This window comes from Mirounga leonina, unplaced genomic scaffold (genome assembly GCF_011800145.1).
Source record: "Mirounga leonina isolate KUSES-001 unplaced genomic scaffold, KU_Mleo_1.0 Mir_128, whole genome shotgun sequence".
NCBI lineage: Eukaryota > Metazoa > Chordata > Mammalia > Carnivora > Phocidae > Mirounga > Mirounga leonina.
In genome coordinates this window covers 38,396,750-38,407,313 of record NW_023270320.1, presented here as the reverse complement: position 1 = coordinate 38,407,313, position 10,564 = coordinate 38,396,750, and the positions used below count along the sequence as shown (strand labels likewise).

The following is a 10,564-nucleotide window of genomic DNA, read 5'->3' as shown; positions in this document are numbered from 1 at the left end:
AAAGAAAGAAAGAAAGAAAGAAAGAAAGAAAGAAAGAAAGAAAGAAAAGAAAGAAAGAGGGAGAGAGAGGGAGGGAGGAAGGAAGAAAGAGAGAGAAAAAGAAAGAACACTAAACTAAAAAACATCGATTAGTGAACAATCATTATGCATTTTCGAACTGTGTTTCATGATCCCCTGTTGAGCTTGATTATGGATATCTTGAAATGTGCACATGAAAAGATATGATCTCCTAAAGGAAGAGAATAATTCAAAATACATGGCAATACTCCAAATACTTTTCAGGAAAAAAAAAATCCCGTGCCTTTTTAAGCTGCATTAACTCTTCTCTGGACACAAGAAGAAGATTTAGCACATTGCTGCTTCAGAAACGAAAGGCTGCTTTAATGATTTGAACAGCTTCCAGAAAGTGCTTAACTTTTCTTTGAGAAGGACATTATGCTTCCAGAGAATCTGGCCTGATGTTATATTTATATACAGTCGCAGCCACTTGGGTCCTCTTTGAAGCAACGAAGACACCATTCCAGGCACTGAGATAATTTTCTAAATGGGCCCATCTCGTCCTCAAAGAGCTAACCCGGTTTCCAAGTGTCCGGCTCTGCTCTCAGGGAGCCGCTTACGCCTTGTGAGCCTCCGATTCACTCAGCGACTTCCCGACTGAGACTTCTGTGGAAGCTTGTATCATTATCCCCCCATCCTCTGCATCAAATAATGCTGATGGAGAGGAAGAGCGAGGGTGAGTGCAGGCTCTCCTGGCTTCATGGCATGGAACCACAACAAATGATGCTGAAACCATCGGGCTCTGCCCTGGTTCTCACTGAATCACGTATACTCCTCTTAGAGCAAATGCAGGACAGGACGATGATGCCCTATTTTTGCAACTAACTTAGGATGGCCCTGTGGCCCCGATATCCCATAGAGAGCTGGAAACACTTGCCATTTCCCATGACTGGTCCGATGGGGTAGCCGCCTCTTTCACTTTTCTAAAATGTCCTCTAAAAACCCTGTGGTTTCTCAGTGGTCTGAATTTAAATTCAAGAGGTTTGGATAAAGCATGAAATAAATCTCATTTGAAAAATTTGTGCTACAGTCTTCACACCTTCTTTCTGGAACAACAGCTAGGACAGAGAGAGTAGAGAGAGTGCCCTTCCCAAGCTGGGAGAGTCCGGGGTCGCCTTGGAGAGAAAACTCCAATCCTTTTCCATTATTTGGCAACCCGACGCACTTTGTATAGCAATAACATCAGTAGGGACTTTTAAATCCTATTTACAAACACATGCTTTTATTAGGATGTCAGCCCTCTGCTGGAGACATAAATCTTTAAAGAGTAGTGTAACAATCACAAATGCCCGAAAATATCAGAAATACTGGCTCTTGTAAATGGAATTCAGCAAAATATCACAGTTCCACAATCTTGCAAAGACAAGATGGAGAAAAATTTTATGTCTCTTTGTTCAGGCAACTGAAAATAGAGTGCTAATAACTTGTACCAGACCAGGATGTAAAGTCACAATTTTTACTAAATGCTTTACATTTGATGTGATGCCAGGAATCAGGAAGTGCTTTGCTCTTCCCCCTCTCAATACCAGAAAGTAATGAAAATTAATAAGAAACCCAACTTAATTTACTGAATATTATAGAGTTAATTTTTTCTCAATGATTAAGTTTATATGCAAGGATCCATTCTCCAGCATAATGGATACATAAGCCAAAATTTTAATTTTCTTCTGAGAGATTATCCTACTGGAGATTATTATGTTACTAGACATAATAAAATGAACAATAATTTCAAATACAAATAATGCTAAATGATAATGCAACTCCCACTAAAGATCTTCCTGTATATATTATTATTAATAGAAAATTAGTGGAAAGCAAACAAAATAATATAACAATGTTCATACGCCTTGAGACATGTAATATCCTGAATATTAAAACCCAAACTCTTTTAGTCAAGAAGAAGTTCCTTGGGTGCCTGGGTGGTTCAGTTGGTTAAGCGACTGCCTTCGGCTCAGGTCATGATCCTGGAAACCCAGGATCGAGTCCCACATCGGGCTCCCTGCTCGGCAGGGAGTCTGCTTCTCCCTCTGACCCTCCCCCCTCTCATGTGCTCTCTCTCTCTCATTCTCTCTCTTGAATAAATAAATAAAATCTTAAAAAAAAAAAAAAGGAAGAAGTTCCTTGTTAGAGAAAGCTTATGCTGCTCAGAGATTAAGCTTAAACCACCAAAAAATATGTCTCCTTCTATTTTAAGGCATATGCCTTTTTGAAAACATTTTTGATTGTTAATCATCAAAGTGATTTTATTGCAGAGACAAATGGAAACACACTTTATCATGGAGAATTCAAATAGCATGATTATTTTTTAAGATTATTGAATTTATGGGGCGCCTGGGTGGCTCACTTGGTTAAGCGACTGCCTTCGGCTCAGGTCATGATCCTGGAGTCCCGGGATCAAGTCCCGCATCGGGCTCCCTGCTCGGCAGGGAGTCTGCTTCTCCCTCTGACCCTCCTCCCTCTCATGCTCTCTGTCTCTCATTCTCTCTCTCGCAAATAAATAGATAAAATCTTTAAAAAAAAAAAGATTATTGAATTCATTATCAAATAGTGAAATCAAACGGCATTCCAGTGATAGAACAACTCATGGATCACTAATTTGTCACACACCCTGGGTCCAGCTCTGCAATCACTAGGACATGACACCATTTTCCTGGGCTGTTCCAGAAAGCACCTAAGGGACCACACGGGCTTCCATTTGCAATAAGAGTGTCTTTTAGCCACGGGTCCAAAACCCAGAGTTGGAGACGACGGCCAGCAATTGTGAGCTCTGAGGAATGATGATCTGGGATATCCACTCTGACGCAAGCCTTTGGAGAGGACTTAGCTGCAGCCCCAGAGGGTAAAGTTCAAGAAGAACAAAACTTATCAAGCAAATGCCTATTTCTTTTTAAGTGAATTCCTTTGGGGGAACCAACCAAGAACTGTCCTATTTCTAAGTCTCACGATCCATTTAAGTAAACACACTGGACATGCATGGGTCGTTAGGTCCAATTTAAGGAAGAGAAAGAACGTCTTTTTCTTACCTATCAAAAGTTATTTTGATAGAGTGTCCTGGTTTTGCTTCAATGATCCATTCACAATTTAAAGAATCTTTATAATATCCTGGCCATCCAGGAGGTAAAATGAGTCCACTGGAAGCAGTCAGGTGTCCACCACACGGGGCTGAAAGAGAGTTCGGGTGTCAGCAGATCCTATTGAATACCTGGGAATGCACCACAGCAGTGCCAGTGACCACAGGAATGTGCTTCTGTCTTCACGGACTTTGTGTTTTCAAGTATTCACACTAAAGATATTCCCAAGAAAATGGCATTTATTGAAAGCAGAGCACATCTATCCCACATCCAAGTATTTATCCGCAACCCACAGCAAAGTTCCTATGACCTGTAAAGGTCAAAGTATAAGTGCGAGATGAATGACTCCCATGAACTGTCACATCCAATCGTCATAACGAATTCAGGAGTATATACCATTGATATCCATATTTCATATGTGTCTGTAATTCCACAAACATCTATTGATTAGCAAACAAAATTGCTTCACATCTGAACAGAAATACCCTGTGGTGTGTGTGTGTGTGTGTGTGTGCATGTGCAGATACTATATTTCAATGATGTGTGTTGTGCTTATTCAGCTTGGGTTGTGTTTATTTTATTAACATGACTTGCCACCTACATCATACTCAATTATTAGTGGATGTTAGAGAACAAAACAAAATTTCTAACTTCAATAAACAGAATTAATCTGCATCAGTCCTTTTGAATGATCCATAATTATAAAGAAGAAAAGAAGTTTCAGGAAGGTATGTGCTTGGTGCTCAGGAAAAGGGTTTTTTGCATTTCTGTATAATCTACAGGAATTTTTAAATAATGACATATATTTAACATGTTTCTGTCCGGCCACATATTTTTTCAGATTTTTCTTCTCAAAGTTTTTTGCCATCTTTGTAATCAAATTTGTAAATCTATAGATAACAAATAAAACATAAAAATGTCCCGAGTTAAAAAAGTCATTTTTGAAAAAAATATGCCTTTTATGGAGAAATAGCCATAATGCATTAAAATGCTGAAAAGTTGTACACAATTGCAACCAGGTTTTGATGCTGAAGAAAAACATCTAACAGAGAAATCTATAAAGGTAATCGTGGTGGCTTCATTTAGAATGGAATAGTAAAAGGAAAAAGTAAACATTTATGCAAAGTTTATGACTACATATTGGAATGTCTCAAACACATCTGAAATAATGTTCTGAGATTTTATTACTATGAGTAACTCTTTGCAATTAGAACATTACATTATGCAAAGCAGGATACAAAATTATAATAAAGCATATTCTAAATTTAATTTAAAAAATGGTTCTGAGTAAAGGGGAGGTAGAATTTCAAAAATATGTTAACGGTGGATAACATGGACCCCAGGTTGCTGTGCAGATCATGTTTTTCTTAATATAGTTTCTTTTCTAAATCAACTGTGATAGGTGGGCATTATTTCTAGAGTTAGGTATAACAGGAAATCAGAGTCATTTTTATGACCTTGAGTTCTTGAAGAAAACTTTCATTACTTTATGTAATCATAATTTTAAAAACAACATATTTTTACTAATTAACATGAGGAATTTTTTCTAGTTAAGCCCTTCCATTCATATTTTTAGCCTTTATTCCTATGCTTCTTGACATGTTGTAGCAAATCCTTTTTAGAATATGACATAAGCAAAAATAAACAATTTTACTTATGTCGTGTTTTATTATCCAAGGATACCATATAAGAAAGACATATAGCAAATGTAGATTTTTTTGTTGAGTTTGCTACATGAGACCTTTCTAAATCTGTGTGAACTGTTTTATTTTTACATGCCTTACTTCCCATCTAAATACAAACCTGTACATTTCCCTCATTTCAGTAAAGCTTTTTAAAAATTTTGAGTTGTTCTATGTCACACATCACTATCATTTTATTAGTATCTTGTCTTTTACCTGTGACTTGACAACTTAGTTATGTTAGAATTTGTGTCACTTTATCCTGATGAAATAGATGTTTTAATTTTTGTATCCTAGGTCAGCAGACTTAAACAACAAAATATATTAAATGATGAAGTCAAGTTTGCTGTATCAGCCAGCTTAGATTACATCATGGTGACGTAACAACTCCACAATGGTTCGAGCTGTGATGAGAGAGATTCATTTCTCACACAGGCTACATATCCAAGGGCTCCTTTCTTTTTCTTACTTTCTTTTTTTTTTTTTTTAGATTTCATTTTTAAATAATCTTTCCACCCAACATGGGGCTCAAGCCCACGACCCCAGAGATCCAAAGTCTCACATTCCACCCACTGAGCCAGCCAGGTGCCCCTAGGCGCTCCTTTCTTGAACTAGTCTTGCAGGAGGCAATCAAACGTATATTCATACGTTGAATATATCACTTCCATTCATTCTTAACTGGCCAGAATCTGGAACAGGTTTCATCAAATCCAAGGGGGACAAGAAACGCCCTCCTGCTTGGTGGAAATTCAGATTACCTGGGGGAAGGGCACCAAGGACGCTCCTATTCACAAGGGTGAAATAAGTGAATGAGGTCTTTAGAATGCAAACTCTTTGATTCATTGAGTATTTGCATTGATGAACTACCTGCTATTTTATTTCTAAAATAAGCCCATCTTGATTACATATATTTTTTCTATAGGTTTATTATTTATTTATTATTATTTTTAAGATTTTTGTTTATTTATTTGACAGAGAGACACAGTGAGAAAGGGACACAAGCAGGGGGAGTGGGAGAGGGAGAAGCAGGCTTCCCGCCGAGCAGGGAGCCCGATGCGGGGCTCGATCCCAGGACCCTGGGATCATGACCTGAGCCGAAGGCAGACGCTTAACGACTGAGCCACCCAGGTGCCCCATATAGCTTTATTTTTTAAATGTAATTATCTGGGTAGGGTGTATTACACTTAGCACTGGCTTTATAAAATGGTGTGCGGGAGTTAGCCCGTTCTTGCATTACCTGTGACAGTGCTCCCCATGCTCAACTTCTCTGAACTTAGAAGATCGAGAACTTCCTCTTGCAGCTCTCTGGTGCTTGTGTCTTTCTCAGGGTCCAACCTTCAGACTTTCTTCAAATCTCTTTTTAGGTATTTTGTTTATACACATTTTGCACTTCTTATTTGAGTCACTGAGTGATTTATATTTTGCTAGGAAATCACCAATTTCACTGAACATTAAAATTTGTTGCCATAGCGTTGACGATGTGCTCTTGTACACTTATCCCCCCAATTGTGTTTTTAGTGACAATGAGCTGCACTGAAATTTATGGGCAGGCTAGAGGCAAAACGAATAAGTAGAGATAAATCTTTCATACAGAGGACAAAAAATTTATACCCATGATGTGCTGGCATCCAGTAAATTCTGCCAGAATAAGTAAACATGATTTTTTAAGGAAATTGCTTTATTGTGAGCCTTTCACTCTTTATGTAAAGTTATTATTAGTGATAATAACATTATTTTATTATTATATTGAATTATTATTTTTGTAACCATGGTTAGTTTTCTTCTATTTTGCTAAATACCTATAGTTGTCTTTTCTCCTAATTTTCACAGAAAATCACAGAAGCTTTGTCTATTTTATTGATATCAAAAAATTATTCACTCTTATATTATTCTTTCTAACATTTGATTTTTATTAATATTCTAATTTTTTTTTTCCTAACTTGTTAACATTAGCAATAAGTTCCTTTACTTTCGGTCTTCCTGTTTGATACTGGGTCATTTGTCTCCTAGCATATAGGCTTCCTTTCTCATGTTATCATAAGAGAAAGTGTTCCCATTGACAGGGTTTTTGGGTAGCGTATGCCTTCAGGCTTGAGGCTTTATCTTTAGCGTATCTGTCTGTGGTTCTATTGGTATCATATGTTTCCATTATAATTGGCATATGATCAGCACATGTGGCCTGGACCTTATGATCAATTACAGAATTGATTATAACAAGTAATACTTGAGAAAAACAAGAAATGTGTATATTCTCTAAGCAACTTGAGATTCCTTCTGTGTCTCTTCAATTAAATGTGCTTGTGTTACTAAATCTTTCATTTCCCATTTGATTTTTTCCAACTAGATCTACTTGGTTCTGAAAGGAACATTTCTACTTCTCTTCAGCAAGGACATCAATTGAGGTATCTACTTAGTTATATTATCAGAGTATCTATGTATACTCTCTGAGATTCACCAGGGCTCAATAATTGGGTTTCTCAGGATGAGTGAATTAAAAAAAAAAAACAAAAAAACTCCTTCATCGTTAACTAGTCCTTTGTGTTAACAGTTTTCGGTGTTAACCCATAGCTGAGTTTTGATTGAACTTCTCTGAAGGTCTCTTCCAAATAGTGAGAGAATGGTCCATTCACATTTAATAGGATACTTTCTCCTGCTGTCTGACTTTATTTGAAACATCACCTGCCACTTCTTAGAGCCACTTCCTTCCCCTGACCGTGCGGACGAACCTACTTGCCCTGCACCTTGTAACACGTCTGCACACAGCATTTTACAGGTAAACATACCAAAGACAGGGAGAATCATGGCCAGGAGAGAGCAGAGACTAGAAAGGACTCTTTTTTTTTTCCCCCCAACTTCTTTCTTATAAAATTACCCATGCCTCACAGCCGGTAGTGATAGGCTTGGGGGGAGCAGTACCAGCAAATATGGACACATATGCACTGTCGTTGGTATCATTTGAGCGCCCACGAGTGCAGGTTTACTTATTTATAAAGGATAATTACCTACCTATTTATTAATGCTAGATAAAATGTAGCATTTAAAAGCTATACATGCAAAATAGGTGATAAAAACAGGTAAGAATGGGAATCCTTCTAGTGTACTCGTGCCCTTCAGTTTTTCAATTTCCCACCCCCTCCCCATGGTCCTCATCATCCACCAAACTTAGTACTTCATGAAAATGTGAAAGTGAGAACATCTTTATGGAGCTTTCACACAACCCTGCTCCTTAGACGAAGAATGCTAACTTTGATAGTTGGGCTGAGCGATACGGTTGTGAGGCATGAGCCCACGCCACCTCACTGCTCGTCAGCTGGCCAGAGAGTTTATTCTTCCACCTTTAGATTCTGGTTCTGCTTAGACTGCCTGCACGGGAACGTTAGGTTGATCATTCTCGAGAGAAGAGAATAACCTTCAACTCTTGGTGATATTTGACACATTCTTTTGAATTTATTGTAAAATAAACACCTACTGACTGAAGACAACTGAGAAAATAAAAAACAGTGGGAAAAAAATCACCCATCACTGTGACTAACATTTTGGTGTATACTCTCTTTTCAGGCTTTTAAAAATTATTATTATCATGAGATACTTAAATATTTATATGTTTAAAATGGCATATTACAAGACAAGTGGTCATATTATCTGGTCTTTCACATGATAATGTATGATGAACATCTTTGATGTTACAGTATTTGTTTGTGGTGTGTGTATCCCCGTGTATGAATGTGTGATAATTTATTTAACTGATTCTCTGTTGTTTAAAACTGAATTGTTTGCACCTTTGCTTGTTATGTTTAATACTGCAAAAAAGCATTCTTGAAAAAAAATAATCTTTTCAGAACTGCTTGAATATGGCCTTACAACTGGAAATACAATTTATAGCTCAAAAAGTAAGAAAAAAAAAATTAAGACCTTTAATGTGAATTTACACTATGATGCCATAATTTTATACCCTCAATGGCATGGCCAGAAAATGTCAGTTATTCCTCAACCTTACCAATAATACATCTTATTAAGGTGTTCAAATCTTTGCCCATCTGGTGACAAAAATGGTACTTTACCTTTACATTAAAATTTGTATTTTCTTGCCCATTTGAAAAGACTACATACTATATGATTGTAACCGTGTGACATTCTGGAAAAGACAAAGCTATAGAAACAGTAAAAAGATCAGTGGCTGCCAGGGGCTGGGTGTTGGGGAAAGGTGAACAGGTGGAGCACAGGATTTTTAGGGCAGTGGGACTACTCATTGTGATACTGAAATGATGGATACATGCCATTATACATTTGTCCAAACCCACAGAATATACAGTGCCAAGAGTGACCTATAATGTAACTATGGACTCTGGCTGATAATGATGTGTCACTGTGGGTTGGTCAGTTGTAACGACTGAACTACCTGGTGGGGATGTTGTTCATAGTGGGGGAGGCTGTGCTTGTGAGGAGACAGGAGGTATATGGGAAATCTCTATACCCTCCATTCAGTTTTGCTGTGAACCTAAAACTGCTCTTTAAAAAAGTCTATCTAAAAAGTGTTTCTTGGGGCGCCTGGGTGGCTCAGTTGGTTAAGCGTCTGCCTTCGGCTCAGGTCATGATCCCGGGGTCTTGGGATCGAGCCCCACGTCAGGCTCCCTGCTCCGCGGGAAGCCTGCTTCTCCCTCTCCCTCTGCCTGTAGCTCCCCCTGCTTGTGCTCGCTCTCTCTCTGTCAAATAAATAAATAAAATATTTTTAAAATGTATTTCTTGGTATTTGCTGGAGATAAGTTTTTTTACAAAAGTTTTTCTTAGCTCAATTTGTAGGGGCCTTTTGATAGGGTGTGAATATATATTCTAAGTAACTATTTTTCATCTGAGTAAACATGAGAGGTGATATGCTCCTTATTCTGCATCCGCCCCCCAGTTTTCTTACATAGTTAACCAGAGTAGAAATGTCAAGAAGAAAATTAGTTAGGCAGTATTTATATCAGCTACATTAAGGGCAATAAGACTGCATAGCTACTAAAAACTATGCCCTTGTTATAGGCTGAATTATGTCCCTCCATATTTGTATTTGGATTTTTCATTCCAGCAGCTGAAGATGTGACCTTGTTCGGAAAGAGGGTCCTTTTAGATGGAATTAGTTGAAATGATTTATTAGCATGGCTCTGCTCTAATGTGACTGGTGTCGTGAGAAAGAGGGGAAATTTGGACACAGAGGTATTCTCACACAGAGAAAGTAGGGATGGGGCTTCTGCCAGCCGAGCAACTCCAGAGACACCAGCCACCCTCAGAAGCTGGCGGAGAACCAGAACAGATTCTCCATCTCAGCTCAGTGGGAACCAGCCCTGCTGACACCTACTCTTGGACTTCCAGCCTCCAGGACTGTGAGACACTCAATTTCTACTGTTTAAGCCTCCAGGTCTGTGGTGCTTTTGATAGTAGCCCTAGGAAACCAACATTGTGGTTTGTCCCTCTGTTTGTGATGTTCAGTGCGCCATCTCAAAGGAAAATAACACAAATGATAGGAGACCCTCACCTTCACAGCGAGGGACGGTGGAGCTCCAGACGACATTCCCATCCTGCAGAATGCAGGTGATGGACTCTGACCCCTGGGTTTTGACAAAGCCATCATCACAATGGAAAGAAACCGAACTCCCCAGTAGAAATCTGTCACCAAAACGTCGTCCATTTATGGGAATGCCAGGATCGTGGCACTCATTCTGACCAAATGCTAGAAGGAAAAAAAAATTGAATAAAAATACTTGAATATTGGGG

At 38.4% G+C, this 10,564-nt stretch overlaps 1 protein-coding gene across 1 annotated transcript in view; it reads right to left on the bottom strand.

Annotated features, from left to right (window-relative positions):
- The window catches only part of CSMD1 (CUB and Sushi multiple domains 1), a 519,075-nt gene that overhangs the window by 404,422 nt on the left and 104,089 nt on the right, over nucleotides 1-10,564 (bottom strand). The window contains exons 6-7 of the mRNA XM_035003847.1: nucleotides 10,326-10,520; nucleotides 6,256-6,343 (exon numbers count right to left, since the gene is read on the bottom strand). Coding sequence (XP_034859738.1) covers nucleotides 6,256-6,343; nucleotides 10,326-10,520 — 283 coding nt within the window. The remainder of the gene's footprint in view (nucleotides 1-6,255; nucleotides 6,344-10,325; nucleotides 10,521-10,564) is intronic.